Source organism: Brachyhypopomus gauderio, chromosome 8 (genome assembly GCF_052324685.1).
Source record: "Brachyhypopomus gauderio isolate BG-103 chromosome 8, BGAUD_0.2, whole genome shotgun sequence".
Classification (NCBI taxonomy): domain Eukaryota; kingdom Metazoa; phylum Chordata; class Actinopteri; order Gymnotiformes; family Hypopomidae; genus Brachyhypopomus; species Brachyhypopomus gauderio.
Window position 1 is genome coordinate 22,484,949 of NC_135218.1, and position 22,572 is coordinate 22,507,520.

General features: G+C 40.0%; 1 protein-coding gene across 7 annotated transcripts in view; it reads right to left on the bottom strand.

Annotated features, from left to right (window-relative positions):
• Positions 1 to 7,545: 7,545 nt before the first annotated feature.
• LOC143521961 (interleukin-31 receptor subunit alpha) overlaps positions 7,546 to 22,572 on the bottom strand; it is a 66,021-nt gene continuing 50,994 nt past the window's right edge. For 6 of the 7 annotated variants that reach the window (XM_077015525.1, XM_077015524.1, XM_077015526.1 and 3 more), the window contains 4 exons: positions 14,295 to 14,438; positions 12,779 to 12,872; positions 11,733 to 11,814; positions 7,546 to 11,652 (listed from right to left, as the gene is read on the bottom strand). In XM_077015525.1, coding sequence (XP_076871640.1) covers positions 11,116 to 11,652; positions 11,733 to 11,814; positions 12,779 to 12,872; positions 14,295 to 14,438 — 857 coding nt within the window. In that variant the 3' untranslated portion in view covers positions 7,546 to 11,115. Of the gene's footprint in view, positions 11,653 to 11,732; positions 12,115 to 12,778; positions 12,873 to 14,294; positions 14,439 to 22,572 lie in introns of all 7 variants that reach the window. The other variant, XR_013132884.1, reaches the window with a different exon arrangement.

The following is a 22,572-nucleotide window of genomic DNA, read 5'->3' on the forward strand; positions in this document are numbered from 1 at the left end:
CCAAACTTTTTCTGCCGTGCCCCCCTTTAGTAGATGAGAATATTTTTGCGCCCCTAGGGATGTGTTGAAAACTTACAAAAACAATAGGTTCACAACTTCGGTCAAACATGAAAAAAATATTCTAAATTCTAAATATAATTTAAAATAAATAAGGAGATGAAATAAGAGAAACAGCAATACATATGCACATGGACGTAATTTTGATTTCAAAAGTGGGGGGACATAGATTCGTCGCTATTTAAATATTTGGTTTTAACTGTAAAAACTGGGGGGGACCAAAGCCGGCTTTTGAAAAAGTGGGGGGGACATGTGCCCCCCGTCCCCCCCCCCCCCCCCCCCCCAAATTACGTCCGTGCATATGCAGCTAGTTTGCAAGCGCAGACATCACGCAGAGCACAAAGCATGTAACGGCCAGAAATATGTGTACTGTCTCTTTAAGGGAGCGAGTTGAGCGCGCGTATGGAATATTGTTGTTTTATTTAGCTTTCTGCCGTAGACCGAGTCAGACCACTGCTCTTTATTTTATTTCTGTAAGTAATGCATTAAATGAGCTTTGGACAACTCACCAGTTCATGTATGAACAATGAAGTATTGCTGGAGCCAGGGGCGAGGCTAGGGTATTTTTAGTGGTGCTAGAGCACCACCGTGAAGTTGCTTAGCACCCCCTGGCTCAACACATTTTTTAAATATTATATTATGCAAAAAACTTGCTCTGCACCTGCGCAATACTTTGGTATTGTGCCTCTGTGAGCACTGGGGGCTGAGCACCCCTAAAGACCAGATCCTAAAATCGCCCCTGGCTGGAGCCCAGGTTTATTTTGGTAAACCAGCAAATAAACGGACTAAGTGGAATACCACCAGCGCGAGTATTAAGGTTGAACTAACACCAAAAAGCAAGCAATACAAGCATAGAATTAGACTGAATAGATCTGTTTTTATGGATCGGTCACATTGTCCCCGATACCCGATCTAGAATTTTTTCAGATATTAATATCGGAATCGGTGCATCCCTAAATTGACACATGTGCACGTTTTACTTTCAAGCTCCGCGCCCCACCTAGGGGGCGCGCCCCCCACTTTGGGAACCACTGCTTTAACACTTATATTTTTAATAGAGGACTATGTTTAAAACCCTGTGGTAATCTCTTATACTCATAGAACTGCCCATTATATGTGAACCCAAACAAACCTAGACTCTCTCCACTAAGTGGAACACTAAAAAATGCACCACATAGATCTAAAACTGTAAAACACCTAGCATCTGGAGGGAGCTAACAAAGTATGTGGATCTGGCACTTCTGCTGGATAATCAGCTAGGGTTAGAACCATCCGGCTTCTTCACAGGCAGCAAAGGCGTATTATTCTGAGGGTTCTGTGTTATCTTCAAAACTCCTGCTTTCAAAAGTTCTTCAATTTGTGGTCCAATTCCTAGAATTGCCTCTTCTTTCAGTGGATACTGATTCTTCCAAGGAGGTCTCGCTCCTGATCAGAGCTCAACTTTCACTGGTTGGGCTGACTTCACAAATCCAATATCAGTACTATGCTGAGACCACAGACACTATGGAACCTGTTGCAGCATTTCCTCTCTTTTGGAGTTTGAGTCCAATTGAGCACTACAAATTGACTCATGTGTCATCTGTCCAGCTTGTGGCTGTCCGTGTCCTTGAGCAGTGATGATAATCTTAATAAATCACTGATCCTCACTCCTCCAGATAACAGGATTTTCTTGAGGGGTACAAAGACAGCTTTCTCTGCTTCTGCCATCATTTCTCCTACATGCTTCTGCTCATATTCTTCAGACACCAACAGTGTTACATGTGGCACACTCTTCTCTACTTCAAATTCTTCCTGCAAATATTCATCTTTATCTATTTTCATCGCTGCTCCTTGTGGTCCCTAAATGATGCAGCACAAACGACTCAACCATTCTTCTGAGTTTGATTGAGCAGCATTCTTGAAATACTTGAGCGTACAGTGAAATGGATATTCTTGAAGCTTTGCATCAGGCATGTTGGCTACAATAAACTTTTCCCACAGATTAGCAGGCTCTAAAAAATCTGCACTAAGGTTTGTAATCCAAAATACTGAAGAAGTCTGGAGTACACTTTATTGTGCAGTTCAATCTACACAAAGCATCTCTTCCCAGGAGTGCAATAGGCATATGATCCGAAACCAGTATAGGTATTTTTGTCTTCAAATTTTTATAGCAAAGCTCAATTAGTTCCGTGAGAGGAATCAGCTGTTTCATTCCCTCAAACCCGATTGTCCTAATCCATTGACCAGACATGGGGAGATGTATAGCATCTTCAGGTTGAATACAGGTGAAAGCACCTCCGATATCCACCATCATTTCCAATGGTCAATTATTTACTTTCACTTCTTTTGTTGGATCTCTCTCCAGCCCTGATGCTACCAGCTGGCACCCCCCCTTTCAGATTCTCTGGGCACCTCTAGAATCCTAATTCTGGACCCCTATAAGGGTTCACTGGTCCCCTAAATGGCCTTGACTCGCCCCTGAATCCTCCTCTAAAATTTCCTCTGAAGTTTCCTCCTGGTCTGTTGCACTCACGGGCAAAGTGGCCAAACTGCCCACAATTATAGCATACGTCTGAAGACTGTTGAGAATTCAGATTAAACCTTCCTCCTCTTCCAAAGTTTCCTTGACCTCTTCCTCTCCAGGCCTGCACTTGACTGTACCCTGGCTGAGGGTATGAAACAACAGAAACCCCCCTGGTGATGGCTGGAGCACTTGAGTTTGAACCTGGTTTGGTTGCTGCTGTGACTGTGGTTGATTAATTGGAGGCTGACTTTGTATAACCAGAGCCTGCTTCTTCTCCTTCTTGTTGTTATCCACCAGTTGTATTTGATAAAGTTGATCTTGTTCTTTCTGGTCATGGTCTTTCTTCTTGTATAGCTCCACTTGATGGGCTATATGATCTGTATAAACAGCATTAGTCATGCTTCCAAGACCAACTACTTCTACTAGTTTGCTTCTTACTGGTAATGGCAGCCCCTTCTGTATTTTTGGTCTCACGATTGACTGCCCCATTTGATTCAAATCTGGATCATGTCCTGTGGCATTCCTCCACCCCTGATGTGCTCTTGACACATAGGCCCTTGGGTTCTCTTCCTGTCCCAGTGGCTCAATGAGAATATTATCAGGATGTATATTTGTCGGGTATGTATCTCTCAGCACTCCCCACACTCGTCCTTTATTTGCAGAAAACAACTCGGGAACCCCTAGGAGATTAGCCAAAAGTCTCTTAATGTCTGCTATGGCAGGCTGCATCCCCACCATGATCTCTTCCAACTTTGAAATCCATGGATGTGCTCCATCTTAGAGTAGGCAACTTCTCAAATATATCTGACATATCAGTATTCTGCCAAGGCTTGTACTCCATACCCTGCCCTTTAATGATGACTGGACACATCTCGTCAGGTCGCTTCACTTTTCTTGAGCGTAATGCATATCTCACTTGTGATTTTAGGGAGCCTTGTCTCTCAACCTCCCTTGAGGCTCTCCTCTTGTCTTCTTTCGTCCCAGAACTAAATGCTGCCCGGACAAGATCTTCTTGAAGATGAAGAATTCTTGCACTCAAGATCTCCACTGCCACGGTCTCCATTCTCACTTTCACTTGAACTTTCATCTTCTGAATCTTCTTTCCTCCACGTTCTGTTTCTCTTCCTTTCCACTCTTTCCAGCATTCTTCTGACCTCAAGGTCATATCCACCCCTGATTTCCTCCAGGTCACTTTCATCATTTTCAGATTCCATCTTCTTAATCTTCAGTTTACCCTTAGTTTCCAGACTTACCATTTTCTTCTTACTTTTAGAACTTGATCTTGATAGTTGTTGTCTCCGCTTGTCCAGTTTCTATTATATTATCATCTTCATCTCTGACATGATAGACGCCTTCTTGACTGATCACTGGGAGCTGAGGATAGATTTCCTTAAACCTCACTTCTTTCTCATAGGGTGGGGGCTTCTTTACCTGCCAAGTGCTTCCTATTTTTTAGGTTTAAACTGCAGGTTTCCCCCACTTGAAAGGGCGACTTGCTTCAGAAGAATTTGAACTGGACTTCACTCAATGACCAAGAATTAACTCTTTCCTTTCCTCTTTTATTTGAAGGTTGTCAAGATCACAATAGTAGCAGGTGAAAAACCTTAAGCACAAACAAGAAAGCACAAACCGAAATTTAAACATAACACAATAACCCGAAATTAACTATGACCAAAATTAAATACCCAAATCAAATATATTTAAAATGCTGTCCAACGTTATTTTTTAACCTTACATTTCTAGCATTTTATAAATTCCCATTTAGCAAGTTTATTCATCAGCAATTTTTAAAACACACAGTACTCATCTTAATCAATCAATAAATATCTCAATTACACCATACATTATTTTAAATATCATGATTTTAGTCGTAGACATTTAATCTGATTGAAACAGCACTTATCAAAATTAATCAAAAGGCTTTTAAAACAATTTCTAGCTCACCGGCTCCTTCTTCCTTTTGAACCAAGTCTCTTAATCCCACAGTGTCCATTTCCCCAGCCAGTGGCGTGCACAGACATTTTGGGGGGGCAAGTGCTCGGGGGGGGGATTTGAAGGGCACTTTTTAGCGCAAATAAAAAAAACTACAAGCACATGTTGAATGAAATTTGACTTTTATTTGTAACATTCTCTAAACGTGAGTTTTCAATGGACAAAAGTCACACAGCCAACTGATATAATTCATATCCAATATTAACTATATACAGTCATGTCCTTCAGTTAACTTCTGTTTACCCTCCACTGTCTGCAGGCCATGTTGCATATATTTTACAATTTAAATCAATATAGGCCTACAATTAAGACAGTAAAAAGACCAAAAAGTAGGAGAAGGAGTTATAGGCTACTGAGTGTTGTCATTACATGAATGCAGATGGGCATTTTTCACAGGTAATGGAGAACTTCCCGTTTCTTCTTTCACAAATGAATATGTTAATTTATGTTGCCTAACAAAACCTATACAGCAGTACGTTCAGCTTAGCACATAGATTTTCAAACTCTACCTTAATTATTTGTATGTGGTCGTCCTCACGTTATCTATCATTGATTTGGGCTAGAGTGACTAGTTTATCAGGTGACCAGTCGTCTAAAAATGCTTAGTAGTTTGGTGCTGTATGAGACATTTTACTGCACAAGAAAATGATTTCACGTTGGGCTTAGAGGGCAAACGGTACGATTTTACTTGATGTGTATGTAACCTGGCTGGTGGGGCACGGGAGAAGAAATCTATCTGTGACCGTGTGTGCTGTGCTGAAAACGCTTCCATCCACTCGCTGAACTAAACTGCGCATCTGGTGTTAAAGGAAAAGAGAGGTCGGGCGTGTGCGAGGTGGTGGCTCATTTCAGGGCTTTGTTTTTAATGGTTCAGGTTTTCAAAAGATCATTTCAAACCGACCTCAGTAAAATGATAAAAATAAATAAATAAAAACCCGAAGTTTCAAAAGGGCACTTTCGTTGATAAAGGGCAGAGTTGGTGGTGCTTTAGCACCACCTGGTGTCTATGTGTGCACGCCACTGTCCCCAGCATTTCTCCACAAACATTGCTTGTTGCCTTGTGAGTGAAATTGTGAGTGAAACCTTCAGGCTAATCATTAAATCATTGTCACCTGGGACAGGACAGTCTGTTGCTTCCTGGCTGGGAGACACACCCAGGCCTAGATTCAGCCAGAGAAAGGCGGGGCCTGTGGCTCAGCTCAACATTACCAGATCTGTGTGTGAGAAAGGTGTCTCAATTTCTGACGTCAGCCATTCCCGTTGACTGCCAGTCATGGTTTGGTGGTTAGGGAACTGGTCTTGTGACCGAAGGGTCGTGGGTTCGATTCCCAGGCCTGAGGCCATAGTTGAGGAGCCCTTGAGCAAGGCACCTAACCCCAACTGCTCCCTGGGTGCCGGGCGGCTGCCCACCGCTCTGGGCATGTATGCACCACAGCCCCCTAGTAGTCACTTATGTGTGTGTGTTGTAATTGCACACATGGGTAAAAAGCGATTTCGATTTGCGGTGAAAAAAATCACAATTGACAAAATGTGTCACATTTACTTTGCAGTTACGGAGGCCCTCAGATGACAACAGTGGACCACAGAATGCAAAGAATGTGACAGCATCCCAGCAGAATATTTCAGCAGCTCTTTTAAGAGCTTCAAAGTACAAAAGTGACTCTAAAGAACAACAGATGAAAGAGGAGGCTATAGCCAAATGTATTGGGTGTACTGGATTACCAGTTAGGCCTACTACAGTTGAAGATGAGGACTTTGTTCTTATGGTGGAAACAATAGATAGAGAGCTGATCATTCCAAAGAAAAATAAAGTAAGCAATCTGATGGAGAAATATTATGAAGGTGAAGTTAAAAAATTTTGAAAAAAAATCTGGCTGCTATTGTTGGCATTGACCTGTGGACAAAAACAGGGCTCGCTGCGTCATTCCTGGCTATAAGTTCATGCTACTTTTGTGTTGAACAAAGTAAACCAGAACACCATATTGTTTGCCCTTGAACAAATAGCCCACCCACATACTGCACATTCAATTAAAGCATGTGTGGATAAATGTATGCAAGAATTGGGCCTACCAAATGAGAAAATCTTCACAGTAATAACAGACAATGGGAGCAACATGGTTGCAGCATTTAAACACACCATGCCGGAGGTGTTGTTGTAAATGACTGCCCAACGCGCTAGTCAAGCACGTTCAACATGATTTCGCAACTCTTCAAAGTGAAAGACTGTGTGTGCCAAATTGCAAACAACTACTGAAACAGGCAAAGGAGTATGTGATCCAGTTTGCACAGTCACATGAGGATCAGTCCAAAGATGATGGAGAGGAGTAAAGGAAGATACCAGAGGAACCAGAAGCAGCACCATCCACATCAAAGCAGCCAGTCTTCAGGTTTATTTCAAAATGCAATGCGAACGCAAATTGTTACACTAGTGGTATAAAATGTTGCCGGATCGAGACAGACAGTTCCCCGAACGCACGCTTCAAAATTAGAGTTCCTGGATCCTGTTCCAGCAGGATCTGGCTCAAATTAAGCCCTGGTTGCACCGTTTGGCACTGACACCCTTTGAGACTTTTTCTTTCTTAATATTTTGTTTGTAAATGATGGCATTATATGTCTTGTTCTTTGTATGTATTTAAGAATGTCAGCTGCAATATTTAACTGTGAACACTGAATTACAGAAACGTTATTTTTATTTAAATGTTTAAGTTACACTGAATTCAGGGAGAGCAGGCATTATAGCTAGGGCTGTAAATCTTTGGGGAATCCCATGATTCGATTCAGAATCAATTTTTGGGGTCACGATTTGAGTTTTTCCCAATTCTTTCAGATCCCAACGATTCCATTCAAAAACGATTCTTTTCCGATTAAAAAAATGATTCTCGATTCAAAACGAGCTACTCCGGTCTGCTGGCATGAAAGCAGAGTACATTTATAAAGATATTATAATTGTAAAGGTTTTATCAACATATTGCAATAATTTAAACACACAAAGATAAATCCAAGACAACATGTCTGATTTATTTATTCTTGCACATTTTTTAACTTGTACAAACACAACACAATATCTTTGAGGCTGACACTCAGAACACTACATTAAACTAATAAAACTGTAGTAAAATGCATGTTGCGTACTAACAGTCAGTGTCCTTTAGCCTAAATTCCAGCACTTTTCAAACCTGGAACACAATGCAACATTTATTTTTGTCAGGTAAATGTTTCTTCCCCTGTTTTTGAGGGGTGTTTCTTTATACTACCACATATCATTTTGGACAACACTGCAAAGAATGTGACGCGGCAAGTATAAACGCCTTAAGCTCCGCCCACTTCGATTTATTTGCTAATTTGCATAACATGCAAAACCTACTTTTTTATACTAGTCCCTGGTTTTTCATCTGATCATCACAATCTTGGTGTCAAAAGATTCAGATGAATCTCGTTATCAAGATTGCTTAAAAACTTTGACATTTCCATACAGTCTGGTTGTCACATGTCAATCAATAGCTCCGAGGCATGGCCAAATTTACTTCGGCAGCTATATCTCAGCAATGCTTTGACCAATCTTCATGAAACTTGATCAGCTGATAGGGCACATGACTTCAAGGTCACAGGTCAAAGCTGGCCACAATTGTCCAATAGGGGACGCTATAATGGTTTCTGAGAAACAGTTTTTTCCATGTTAGTCACATCAAGCCAAAACTTTACATGCATCATCAGGGGCCCAAGTAGTATCAAGGCCCACAATGATGACATCATCACTCAAAAAACATGGCCGCCATGAGCCAATTAATTTTAATTAATTTGCCATTTGACAGACTTACCATTGGCCAATCAAGATGAAACCTCACCACTGTGCATATCTCAGGACTGTGTCATGCTGTGCAGTTTCAAAACATTTGGCCACTAGGTGGCGCTATTTGTGAAAATTATGCATAACTCTTCCAAATTTTCACTTAGGAACATGCAACTTGATTCATTTTATTCCTTGCAGTACACCTGACAACTTTGCTATTACAAGTCCTATTACAAAAATGCATGCTTTTGTCACATTCATCAATTGTTTGAAAATAGCTCTTTTCGAACTAGTCCTAGGAATTTGATCCAATTATGGCAAAATTGGTATGAGCATAATCTGTAGACTGGATGTAAAAATTACTTTTCTGATTGGTCCATTTTCCCATTATATCATTGTGGCCATGCCATATATGACCTATATTGCTATAACTCATAAATCATATAAGTGATCAACTCCCAATTTGAAAGCCTTTTATAGACTGAAGCCCTGGTGAGGTTTGCCAAGTTTGGTCCAAATTGGCCTGTCAAGGGCGATACAGTACCAACAAACCTAAGAAAGCATAAAAACTTATGCTGCAATCCTGTTATGCAGAATACAGACAAGTAATGGGTCTTGTATGATTCAGATACATGCGTTCTATAACATTGCATTTACATCTCATAACAAAAAGTGCACTGCCTGACCAGAAATGAACCTTTTAATTCACCAAAATTTGATTACTGAGATTACTGAGATATTAGTATGGTAGTACTTGGCCTCCATCTACTGGTCAAATACTGACATTGACTGAAAAGTATTGCTTACATGAAAGACCACACAAACACACAGAAAGGTAATATCTGCATTTGATTTTGTTCTGTGATGTGAATCCTTTTTCCAATACAATTTATTTTGATCCTTTTGGGCCTTTAGTGCCTCACTTGAATCACAAGTTGATTGCACATTGTTTTAAGTATGCCCAAAAGTTTTTTGCCACTGAAAGCTTATTTTCACTTTTAGTTCTAAAGGACCTTTTGGGCTCCTTTTTGCCTATTGAGGCCAAGAGGCCTATTCGTGTGTGAATATTTAAAAAAATTGTTTGTTGCAACAAGCTGCATATTTCATTAAAGGTTTAATGAACTATGATATAAATTGTTTTTATTTTCAGTTAGCATATAGCTGAAATTTAATGATGGTTATATAATAGCAGCTGCATTCTAGTGCGATAAGCTGTACGTTTTATATTCAATTAACATATGATCCGATTAATCGACTAATCATAAAAATTTATCTGTGATTAGTCGACCATATAAATAATCGTTTGTGGCAGCCCTAGTTTAGACAGTTAAAAACAGCTACACTTTATTTTATTTTTATTTAACCTTTATTTAACCAGGCAAATCATTAAGAACAGCTTTCTTAAATACTTTCTTTACTTTTACTTTCTGTAAAAATTTGAGATTAAAGGTGGAACAGAACATTTGAATAAGAGGCAATTCAAGGGGAACAAAATCCTGTAGAAGAAGCATCCAGCTAAAGCCTTATGCATTAAGCTATCAGAATTGCTAACTAGTTGTTGGTAAAGTCAAACTTTGGCAGGATTTTTAGTATGTTTGTTGACCATGTTGTGTGTGTGTAATTGGGCAATGCTTATAAAGATTATCAGTACCTTATTTCTAGATTCTTTTTATTTGCTTGAGCCACCTTATTTCCTGTAGTCTGTCATGTGCACCAGAATGTTTTATTTTCATCTCAAATCTCAAAAATTCTCACTGGTGAGGATGCCTTCAGACTTATTTACATTTTTTTTTTCTGAACTTCTTCACTCCCGAGTTTTCATGCCTGAGTTATATATGGACTACACTCACCCACTTGCCTGTATCTCCTCATTCTAAATTAAACAACAATTTTATTTAAACCAGGGTAGAGTTAAGTGCCCCTGCCACACAGTTACAGTTTACTTTTCCCCAAAATGTGAATGTTTCTGTTTCACATATATAACATTTTCTTTATATGTCCGAGAAATGCTCTCCAATATATAGTTTCACCTTCACAACAAAGAGACTTCAAGGGAAATATTGGTGAACACACAGCATGTAAAAAAGTGCCTGGAAAAAGATACTTTTTACTATACAAAATGTTAAGTGTAATTAAGGAAGAGAAATACATAACTATTCCTGTTGTCTAAAAAAATCTCACTAAAAACCTTGTAAGTGCTCAGTTTTTAGTTGTATTTTAAAAAAGATATTTTTGTGTAAACTAGTAGGCATAATATGAATGGTACATTTCCTTATATTTCTGTACAAAAAGTGTTAATGATTGAGCTGTACCACCACATTTGCAGAAGTGTGGGATTTTAATTTGTTATGTATGGTAAACTACATTAGTGAAGTTAGTGAACATTAACAACCTTCTGAATGTTATTTATTTTTTTATATTACCATTTTTGTTTGATTTTGTGATTTGTTTAAACGATGTGTGTATGAGGATGGGAACTAACATTAAAATCCTATTAACTGAATTACATCAAACTTTCTGAATTATACCCGTTTTGTGAAGTGTGATATATTTTGTCTATTTTTGAAAGCAAACTGTACATCTAATTGATTTAGAATTTACCAAACATAAAGAGATAACCTTAAATACTTAAAGTAAATTAATTTTTTTCTATAACATAAGAATATAAATACTATATGAATATATTGTTCTCACAAACTTGGAAAGTGGATTTTGTAGTATGAATGCAGAATATATTTCATGAAGTTCAGCACCATGGTGCAGTGGTCTCCCGTTACTGTGGACTCCTCCAATGTTGCTGGTTCTCCGTGTAACCAAGTGCCTGGCGAATGTAGTCCTGTCCTGGATTTGAAGGAAGTGTGTCTATGCTGCCTGCTAGGCTAGTAGGACCCTGAACTACAGATTTGGTGATCTGCTGAAACAGCTCCATGGTAGTGTAGTCACTCACAAAGGTAACATTAGGCTTCACTGTTATGACATTGTCTGTTATTTTATTTGAGCTGTCAATTGTGTTGTTGGCTGCTGTGTCTCTACTGATAGCATCAGGGGGTTGGATCAGCGTAGAACCTTGACCATCTGCGAGAAAGGCGCCATTAGCAGTGCATTCTGTGACTGTTGTCACTGCACCTGGCTGGGTGGGTGCACTGCTCTCGAGAGTTTCAACAGCTACTACGACAGGGACAGGAGTAGCTGTCAGAAAGTCCTGAGGAATGAGGGAGGAACTGGTGGCAGGACATGCCTTGACCTCAACTACACACAAATCTTCCTCAGTCCCCTCAGGATTTTGCCAGTACAGGTGCTCCAGCATCGCCTAAAGAAGATTTGAGAATATGAGATAAGAATCCAGATAAAACCTCCAAAGTATAATAACAAAATAATTATTAAACTTACCACTTCTGGACCTCCATCAATTTTCTGCACAGCATTGCTTTTATAAGGATTTGGTACACTTGGCCATATAAGGTCCTTCGATCTGGGTGATAGAGAGGTGTTTGATATTTAAAGCAATGATATTACAATTAAAGTGGAGCTGTATGTTTTTTTTCATTTTATGTTATTTATATAGTCTTGTGGATGGAAATAGTCAGCAAAGTTACAATGCCCAAAGTTCTTTACAAGATGATGTAATAACACTTTGGATATTGCCCATCTGCTGGCACGCTTAGCATGCCCTAAACATATCAGATACTGAAATCTGAGGGTGCAGAAAAAAAGAGAGTGCAGTTTTGTAGCCATGTCAAGAAGATCCTGTATCCTGTATCCATTGTGTGCTCTGTCAAAAGTAAAACTACAAACTGGTCAGTGGTAGAAATTCATTTTCACTACATTTCCAACACAGTTCATCTTTTGCTCTTGAGCAATGGGGCTGTTCCAACTTTGTGTGGCCCAGTGGAAGATTTGGGTTCACAATCCCAATTTTGTAATGTATAAGTATTATTTGTAATATTTAAACCAAACAAGGCAGCTACTACTAGTGTTCAAGTGCGGAATTATTGGCTGTGGCAAAGCCGTAGACCTGGTACTCAACTGTAGACATTTCAGCTAATGAGACTAATTTGACAACTAATCAGTGTATTATAATGCTTTTTTCTCATGAGCTGCTGGCTGATTTTTTTGTCAATAATTAGATTTGACAACTGGACATTATAATAATCTCTAAGGCAATGTTCAGCTTGAAAATAAATTGTGCCTACCTAGGAAGCAACACAAAATAAATAATCTACAAATCAAATAATATGTAATAATTTACCATGCAGTCAGATAATTTATCATTGGGGATGAACCTAACAAATAATTTAGCATAATTTTCATAAAATATTTCAGCATGTCAATCTATACTAGTGGATGTCCAAAATAAAATGAACAACAAAAATCTAGACAATATGTCTCCTATAAACTATACTAAATACTAAAATAAATACCAAATGAGACTTTACCTCTGCAGAAATCGACAAGAGAAATGAACAGCTAGTAACAAAGGGATTATCCCACTGATGACTCCTGCCAATATTGTACCTATAGACAAAGAATCTAGAAAAACAGACATTCAGTTACAATATTTGCTGACTGTTGGCTGACACTTTTTGCTGATGTGTAGCAATGTAATGTTCTAACAACAACAATAAAACTGACAATCCTCTGGCAAATTTTCAATACCAGTTAAAATTCTGCATGAACAATAACTTACACACCCATTGTACTCATATGTCTGTACTAGGGGTGTCACGATTCTCTAAATCCTCGATTCGATTGTATTTCTGATTTTAGGGTCACGATTTGATTCTCCATTTACAGCAAAGAGGCCTATGCCAGTTTTAGATTAGTCTATGGTCAGTCATTGGTTTGATTAATCAAATTTGCAATATCTTATTTCAAAAGGTGGGTTTAATATAAGTGATGCAAAGTGATACAATTGATCTGTAATACACTACATTAGGCACTAATGGTCAAATTAAAATAATTTAATTAAGATAAATGTAACAATCTTGTTCTCAAACAAATAATAACAAAAATGAAAGGTCACAGAGGGTACCTGCTATCTAGTGGCTTTTTTTGGTAGCAGCAATGTGCACTATTAAAACAGCAATGTGCAACATAAAATAAATAACGAAACATGAGAGAACGTGAAGACGTTAAGATTAGGTGTGTTGCAAATAAACAACCATATTTCTAATCATTACGATATGTATATGTATAAATATTTAACTTAATTAGGTTTAACGTGCTGGTAATTATTTAAATGGACCTTGAAAGTGATGTACAAGTGCTTTAATTCCACCTTGTAAAGCAAGCTTGTCAGCAAACATGACTTGGTTCATTCAGAGACCGTATACAAAATTCGAGAGATGCACGACCTCCCGAATCGCCAGCGTGCGAGGCCACCACGATTGCGTCATTTTCAGCATGCTGATCCTCGTGCTGCTCGCGACGCGTCAAGTATAAACCAGGCTTTACTTTGCGTAGTGTGGGTGCTTGCATAGCTTAGAGAGAGGGATCTTCTATCCTCTTTTTGATTTCGAGCCTCGAGATCGTGACATAATTTTGATCGATTTCGATTAAATATCGAGATCGTGACACCCCTAGTCTGTACTCAGGTTCTAGTTTGGGGGTCTCCAGGATTAGCAAAATTGAAGCCTCCATGATTTCAATGGAAGGAAATTATTTCTTTTTCACGCTGTGAGATCAGCCAGGACAGATTTTGCCATATACCTTTTGTACATCAGTTTCAACCTTCCAGTTCACAATGCTGTATGGACTGGCCATGACTTGTCGAGTGATAAAGGAAGGAGGGACCCTGCACTCAGTATGAGATTTTTCCAGAGATCTTAGGAACCCATGGTACAAGAAGGCTTATAAAGCAGATGAAATTGCAATTTGGATCTTGATTCCGGAATGGTTAGAGGTTTAAATCTGAGAATAGTTCAAAAACAACAGCACAGTTAAGGAACTCACCTGGGGGCTTTGTGTCAATGTACAATGAGTCACTGGGTAGACCCTCCCCTGCAGCTGTGTATGCAGATAGCTGCACACGGTACATTGTTCTGCTTTGAAGATTCAGAAACGTGTAGCTGTTCACATTAGATTCCACCGTGCTGTCTAGAAAAACATCAAATATAGGGAACATATTAAGCAAGTACAGCAAAACAAGAACCAACGAAGAACATTAACTCTAATTAAACAAACTCTCTAATAAAACAACTCCTGGAAATGTAAGCACTTCTAACCAGGTACATGAAAGAACAGAACAGTAATCTCCTCAAAGAAACACAAACATTAAGGTCAAATAGCAAAACCTAAATAATACAACTGAAGGAAAGCATCACAAGGATCAGGTTAATCTAGCAGATTATAACCAGCAACCCCTACGCGAGCGCAGACACACATACATGGCCAAGACGCAATGACAGACAAACTATGGGGAAAAGCGAGAGAACTAAAAAGAAGGATAAGAAGGAATTAAATGCAACACAGGTGAAAGCAATAACAAAACAAATTAAACGAAAGGTGTGGAAAAACAATAAACAAACACACATACAAGGAAAAACACGAAGGAGGCAGACCCAAGGAGGGGCTACTCGTTACAAATGTCCTTTTTCTGTTTGCCGATTATGGCTGTTGTGTTGAGACACACTGCAAAAATACCATCTTGATAAGTTAAAATTGCTCAAGAATATTATTCTATTTCAAGTAGCTGAGGGTTTTTTGTATAAATTTATGTAAAAATATCTTTACCTATTGGCAGTTTTTCAAAAAACAAAAACTACTTATACATCATTTTTAGATTAAAATACTTAACAGTTGGACATCCTGTTCAATGCTGCTAATGACAGTATGCTGATGAAATAGACCATAAAATAGACCATGTCAAGAATTGCATACAACAGATTGTTGGTCAGATTTGTTCATACACTATATTGCCAAAAGTATTCGCTCACCTTCATTGACTTACATATTAGCTTAAATGACATCTCTATAATCCATAGAGTTCAATATGACATTGGTTCATCCTTTGCAGCCAGAACAGCTTCAACTCCTCTTTGGGGAGTGTGTTTATGGGGATTTTTGACCATTCTTCCAGAAGTGCATTTGTGAGGTCACATACTAATGTTGGACGAGAAGGCCTGGCTCTCAGTCTCTGCTCTAATTCATCCCAAAGCTGTTCTAGCAGGTTGAGGTCAGGACTCTTGCAGGCCAGTCAAGTTCATCCACACCAGACTCTGCCATCCATGTCATTATGGACCTTGCTTTGTGCACTGGAGCACAGTCATGTTGAAAGAGGAAGGGGCCAGCTCCAAACTATCTTGGCATGTTGAAGCATTCAGAGTTCCTTTCACTGGAAATAAGCTCAACTCTTGAAAACAACCCCATACCATAATCCCCCCTCCACCAAACTTTACACATGGCACAATGCAGTCAGAAAAGTACCATTCTCCTGGCAACTGCCATACCCAGACTCGTCCATCATATTGCCAAATGGAGAAGCACAATTTTTCACTCAAGAGAACTGGCCTCCACTGCTCTAGAGTCCACCACTGCATCCGACGCTTTGCATTGCACTTGGTGATGTATGGCTTGGATGCAGCTGCCCATTCCAACCCAACCCATTCCATGAAGCTCTCTGCACACTCCTCCTGAGTTAATCTGAAGGCCACATGAAGTTTGGATATCTGTAGTGATTGATTCTGCAGAAACTTGGCGACCTCTTTGCACTATGCGCTTCAGCATCTGTTGACCCCGCTTGGTCAGTTTACATGGACTACCACTTCGTGGCTGAGTTGCTGTCATTCCCGAAGTTAACTGTGGAACATTTAGGATCGAGGAAATTTCATGACTGAATTTGTTGCACAGGTGGCTTCCTATCACAGTTCCACGCTGAAATTCACTGAGCTCCTGAGAGCAAGCCATTTTTTCACAAATGTTTGTAAAAACAGTCTACATGCCAAGGTGCTTAATTTTATGCACCTGTGGCCATGGAAGTGATTGGAACACTGGTGTATGGTGTAGAAAATGTAAGTGCAAGACTGTGCAGGCTAGCTAGTTTATATGAGAGTTATAGTGAAATGTGTTACCTTGTCTAATGTAATTGCTATAAACAGCTTTGTTTACTGTTATTGCAAAGAAGGCTGCGTAGTAATTGAAGCATTTTTCTGTTTTGTGTTTTGCATTATGAAGGTTTTTCAACCTTCAATAAATCACTCGAGAAGGAAATCGAAACTGGTTTAATGAGTTGTGCCGTAAAACCCCTGTAGTTGGCCAAGGCTCTTGATTGATGCGGATTTCTGAGTAACTTGACAGTTGAAAATCATCAGAGTTGATGACAAGACGGCGGTCATTAATAACTCATGTGCGACAGCAGGAAAAGAATATCAAAGGCTTCAGCAAATCCGCAAAGGACAAGTGCATAGAAAAGCTGCCTTAATTGCAGATACGCCAGTTAGATTCAGTAAAGTTAAATAGAATATAAAAAAATTAATTAATTAATATATAAATACATAAATTAATTAATTAATTAAAGACAAACGAAGCAATATAGTAATACTGCAAGGAGAAGAAGGAAAACTCTTGAGAATGGCAGAGGATGTACTTGGCAAAAGCTTAGATCAATTAGAGAGAGAGAGGTCAGTTGCAAAGAGCTGCTTCACAAGGCAGGCTAACTACATTAGTAGGACAGCAGGCTCTTTAACTGAATCAGAGCTCAGAGAAGAATTTGCAAAACTTTCTGCTTCAGCAAGGAAAGTAAATGAAGCAAATGATGACTTCAGTATTGGGCTTTTAGAAGAAGCTGAAGCAAAAGAAGAAAAGGGCGAAGAGGCATCACTAGATAGGGAGCAAGAGGCAGATATTGAGAAGGTCGCCAATGACTGTGAACAAAAAATAAGAGGAGGTAGGAATAATTGTACAAACTAATCTCTTGGCCAGGTATGGAGCAGATGAATTGATAGCTGCAGAAGAAGCTGTTGAAAGTGCAAAATGTGAAGGCTATGAAGTCCACCTAACCATGTTGGAGAAACTCCTCAAAGAGGCATCCAAAGCTCTATTAATCTGGGAGCCATGGGTCCCCGCAGCAGAGCAAAGTGACTTTTTAAAAAGAGGGTCAAGGCCTTGAAAGCAACATATAATAAACTCGCAGACAATGGCCATAGTAAAAATCAAGCCAAGTAAACTGCCAATGTACAGTGGCTGCAAAAGAGATGATTATTGCTGGAAGAGGGACTGGGAGAGTTTACAAAGGTAAGGTGAGCCATCCGTTCAGAAGAGGTCTAAAAGATCCAGCTTCTAGACAGCATAGATGAGAAGATTGTTAAAGATCCTACACTGTCCACCTACAATGCAGTGACTGACATTCAGAGTGCTAACAAATAGATTTGGCAAGAAGTACTCCATTGCTTTAGAGATTGTAGAAGAATTAGAAAAGATTCCTCCAGTAAAAGGAAATCAACCAAACATAATGGTGGATTTGATACAGGCAGTAGTAAAAGCCCTAGCAGACCTCACAGATCTTAGAGATACTGGGGCCATTAAAAACCCACTGATGGTAAAGTCCATAGAAAGCAAGCTCCCTGAATTTGTAAAGAAAGACTGGCTTGTCTTTATGGTTGACCCCAGCAATGATGTTACCCAAGAGAACCATTTTTACATGCTTCTCAAATTCCTGAAAAAGCAGGAGATCTTTGTGAGACTGGAACACCTTAAAGTCACAGACAGGTCAGAGACCAAAAAAGATCAAAACCTTGAAGGGAACTGAATGTGCTCACGAGTCGCTCCAGAGCGACTTACAAAAGTGCTATGTAGTTGCTTGGAATCTCCAAGGTAGAATAGACAGTCCTGAACACAAGGTACTCTAAGCTGGAAAAACCACTAGACGAAAGTCAAATGATACCTAACAATTATACCTGAATATACACATCACCTGAGGAAAAAGACAGTAAACAATTCCTATAACCCAATTATGCACAATAACTGAGAAGTAGAGTTTGAGGAGCTGAAGAGGCCTGAGGAGATCAGACTTCTCATCAGTCACAGGGAAGGAAGACTTGCCCCACAGAAAGTTGTGAGAGACCTTGTTTTGTGGAACAGCTCCCTTAGGAAAACGATGGGTGGAGCACACCCTGATCTCTTCGACGAGGTAACTCTGCACATGAGTCAAAGATGCACTTTGCTCATTCCATGAGAACTGCTGCAGTCAGATATGAGGAGATTACTGGAGAGTTTGAATCCAAGCATACTGCTGTTAGTCACCGAGACTTCCTAGAATGGTGGAAATGGGACAGTGTCGGAGCTGCCTGTGAGCCCAAGTGTGGTGGATGCCGATGTGGGAACTGTCAACCTGGAGGAAAGGAAATGTCCTTATCAGAGGAAAGGAACCTTGAAATTATAAGAGACGGCCTTACCTATGTTGAGAAAGATGAGTATAGTATGTCTTCACACTGGGATGCAAGGTACCCGTGGATAGTGGACTCTGGTTCTCTTCCCAATAACAAAAGTGACGTTGAGGCGACCTTTTTAAGAACAGAAAAACAGCTGAACGGCTCACAGCTCAAGTTCTGAAATGGTTGAGCGAGGAGCAACAAAGAAGCTCACAAATGAGATGGCTGAGAACTGGAAAGGATCAGTGTGGTATGTTAGCCACCTTGTGGCTCCAAATCTCCATTCTATCAACACCAGTGAGACTGGTTTGGAATAGCAGCCAGATGTATAAGGGGGTGAGTATGAATAATCTGCTTTTGAAAGGGTCAGATGTCCTGAATCCAATTAGAGCTGCACTCATCAGATTTAGAAGAGGAGTACACGCTGTTTTGGGACACATCAGCAAAATGTACAACTCTGTGTGGCTGGAGGATCGTGAGATGCACTTACACAGGTTTCCCTGGAGGGACAAACAAGAGGATGAAATGGAGGAATATGCCATCACAAGAGTGAAAATTGGTGACTGTCCTGTTGATTGCATAGCACAGCTGGCTATGTGAGAAACTGCAAGACTCACTAAGTTCATCTACTTAGAGGAGGCATGTAGAGTCCTTGAGGAAGACAGGTACATGGATAACATCCTTACATCTCACAATGACAAACAGGCTAGCAAATATCACCATGGAGGTAGAGGGGATACTGGAAGCTGGTGGTTTTTTCTTGAAGCCGTGGGTCTTGTCAAGGAAAAGTGGGAGGCAGGAGAGTATAGAGAAAACACTCACAACAGAAAGCCCATCTGAAGAAAACAAGAGGCTCATACTACCAAATCAGTTGGGGATGAAGATAAAGCCTCAGGCATTTGATATCTAGTAGAGCAGGGGTGCCCAATACGTCGATCGAAATCTACTGGTCGATCGCGAAGGAAGTGAGGGTAGATCGCATGACATTAAAAAGTAGGAGATGAATGACCGTTGTCTTTTGATTGACAAACAGGGTAGCCAATCTGACGTCTGAACTTCTGACCACATACGCATGTGCGTTAAACCATGCAAACTTGTTCAGTTACCTTGCTGCATATGTGACCGGTGTGTTTCTGTGTTGTGTAAAAATTATCCGCCACATGCAATCTTTGTAGGCGATCTTCTTTTATTGGATCAGCCACTCCTGTTAGTACATAGCAAGTGCATATAACAGTGCTGAAAAACTCACTCCAGCACTCTCTCCCACGATATTAAAATGAAAAGGGCGGCGTGCGCAACGCGCATACCTTGCTACACATACCTGTTAGTACATAGCAAGTGCATAGAACAGTGCTGAAAAACTCACTCCAGCACTGTAAAAGCATAATGGAAGAAAAGTGAGTGAAGCACAAATAACAGATTTGTAAAACATTTCCCCATCACCACCATAACTGAAATAAAATGGGTGGATAACAAATAGTGACATACCTCTCCCATGATATTAAAATGAAAAGGGGAGAGTTAAGATGGGTGGTCGCTATTTATACTTGGGGGGGAAAACACCACAAAAGAAGAAAACAGAAAGGGGAGGAGTCTGGATCCCACATATTCACAACTAGATAAACAGATAAACAAATACAGTACATTTTGTGTAATTATACACAAGTGACAGATCAACCTGGTTACACATAGCTAGCCTCCAAGTTATTTAAACTAATTACAACAAAGGGTATAAAAATTAGTGCCGTAGCAGCATTTTCAGACTGTTCAAGCATCATTTAGGGTTAATAACTTAATTGTTAAGCACAAAAAGTCCTTCCAAGATGGAGAGATGATAAAAGTGGCATTTCAGCTATCGAGGAATACAGTCACAACTACCCCTGTAGTAGAGGATGATCTGCTGCACATGATGACTTCAGTTAACTTCAAGAAGGAGAAAGAAGATGTAAACAGGTCAGGACATTTGGTGGAAGAAGTGAGTCCAAATACACCTGATCCTTTAACCTATGCCAGGTAGCTGCACTCTATGGCCCAATTGGGCTAGTTACACCTTGTTGTGTCTATATCATTCAGAATAAAGCACGAGACCACACAGGAGTATATGGAACAGAGGACATACTTTACTTCTCTTTTTCGTACTCTCCTTCATCTCTCCTACATACCTCTCGCATCCCACTAGTGCCCCCAGTGTCCTGGATTACTAACAACACATATTGTATATGTATCAAACACATTGCATATGGATACCGCATCTTCCCTCTTTGAACAAAGAATACTTCTTGCAACCTAGATGAACCTGACAGTATTAGTAATGTATCAGTAAAGCTTTAAACAAAACCTGAACATTGTAAGCCACTTGTCATATCATTCCATAACAAACTCTTTAGTCCAACTAGGTGCATTTCTAATCCTGAAAGGTCTGGACTGACTATCTGAGTAAGAGTTAGCTATCAGGCCATTTCCTGTATCAGTACAGTCCATTGCCCTATCAGAATCCGCCTCTGTGTGTTGGGAAGTACGGACAGGTGCGAGGAATTCCAAATTCTTCCATCATCCAACAAGTATGTATCCGGTCCTTTCTTAGTCACGACAGTTTAGAAAACTTCAGGTTCACCCTTCTTTACTTTCCATGGTTTTCTCACCCTCACCTTGTCACCGGGCCAGAAGTTGGAGGACTTGGCATGACTTTGCTGATCGGTGTACGCTTTCATTTTCTGTTGTTTACTCCCCACTCTTTCTCGCATAGCTTCCTTATCTGTATCTATCGATCACCTGTAGCTTTGCTCTCATTGGCCGGCCATGGAGCAGTTCTGAAGGGAATACTCTAGTGGTGGAATGAGGAGTTGCTCTGTAGTCCCTCAGGTAAGTTCTCAGGAATGACTTCCATGGTTCTCCTTGAATGGATGCAGTCTGTAAGCAGTCCTTAACGCTTCTATTGAACCTCTCAACTTCTCCATTAGCTCTTGGGTAGTACACTGAAGATCTCAGGTGTTTTATTCCACTCTCTTTGAGAAAGTCAGCAAACTCAGCAGAGAGAAATTGAGGACCATTGTCACTTATCACTGTCTTTGGATTTCCTTCTCGAGAGAAAATGGCAGTCAGGAACTGTATGATAGTAGCTGTGTCAATGCGGTGAACAAACGTTACTTTAGGCCAGTGGTTCCCAAAGTGGGGGGCGCGCCCCCTAGGTGGGGCGCGGAGCTATTGCAGGGGGGGCGCGGAGCTTGGAAGTAAAACGTGCACATATGTCAATATTAGGGATGCACCGATTCCGATATTAATATCTGAAAAAATTCTAGATCGGGTTTCGGTGACAATGTGACCGATTCATAAAAACAGATCTATTCAGTCTAATTCTATGCTTGTAATGCTTTTCGGAGTTAGTTCAACCTTAAATATCCACTCTGTCTCGGATAGAAGTGAACTTGGACAGCTAACAGGCGAGCGAAACACGAAGCACACAGAGGAGAGGTGAATCACTGACACGTACTCGCGCTGGTGCTATTCCACTTAGTCCGTTTATTTGTTGGTTGACCAAAATAAACCTGGGCTCCAGCACTACTTGACTGTACATACATGAACTGGTGAGTTGTCCAAAGCTCATTGAATGCGTTACTTACAGAAATAAAATAAAGAGCAGTGGTCTGAGTTGGTCTACGGCAGAAAGCTAAAAAAACAACAATATTCCATACGCGTGCTCAACTCGCTCCATTAAAGAGACAGTACACATATTTCTGGCCGTTACATGTTACAAGTTGTGAACCTGTTGTTTGTTTCAGGTTCTTTGGTATTATTTTACATTCAATGTTATATTCATAATTGCACTGACTGAACAACATGTTTTTATGTGTGTTTAAGTGTGC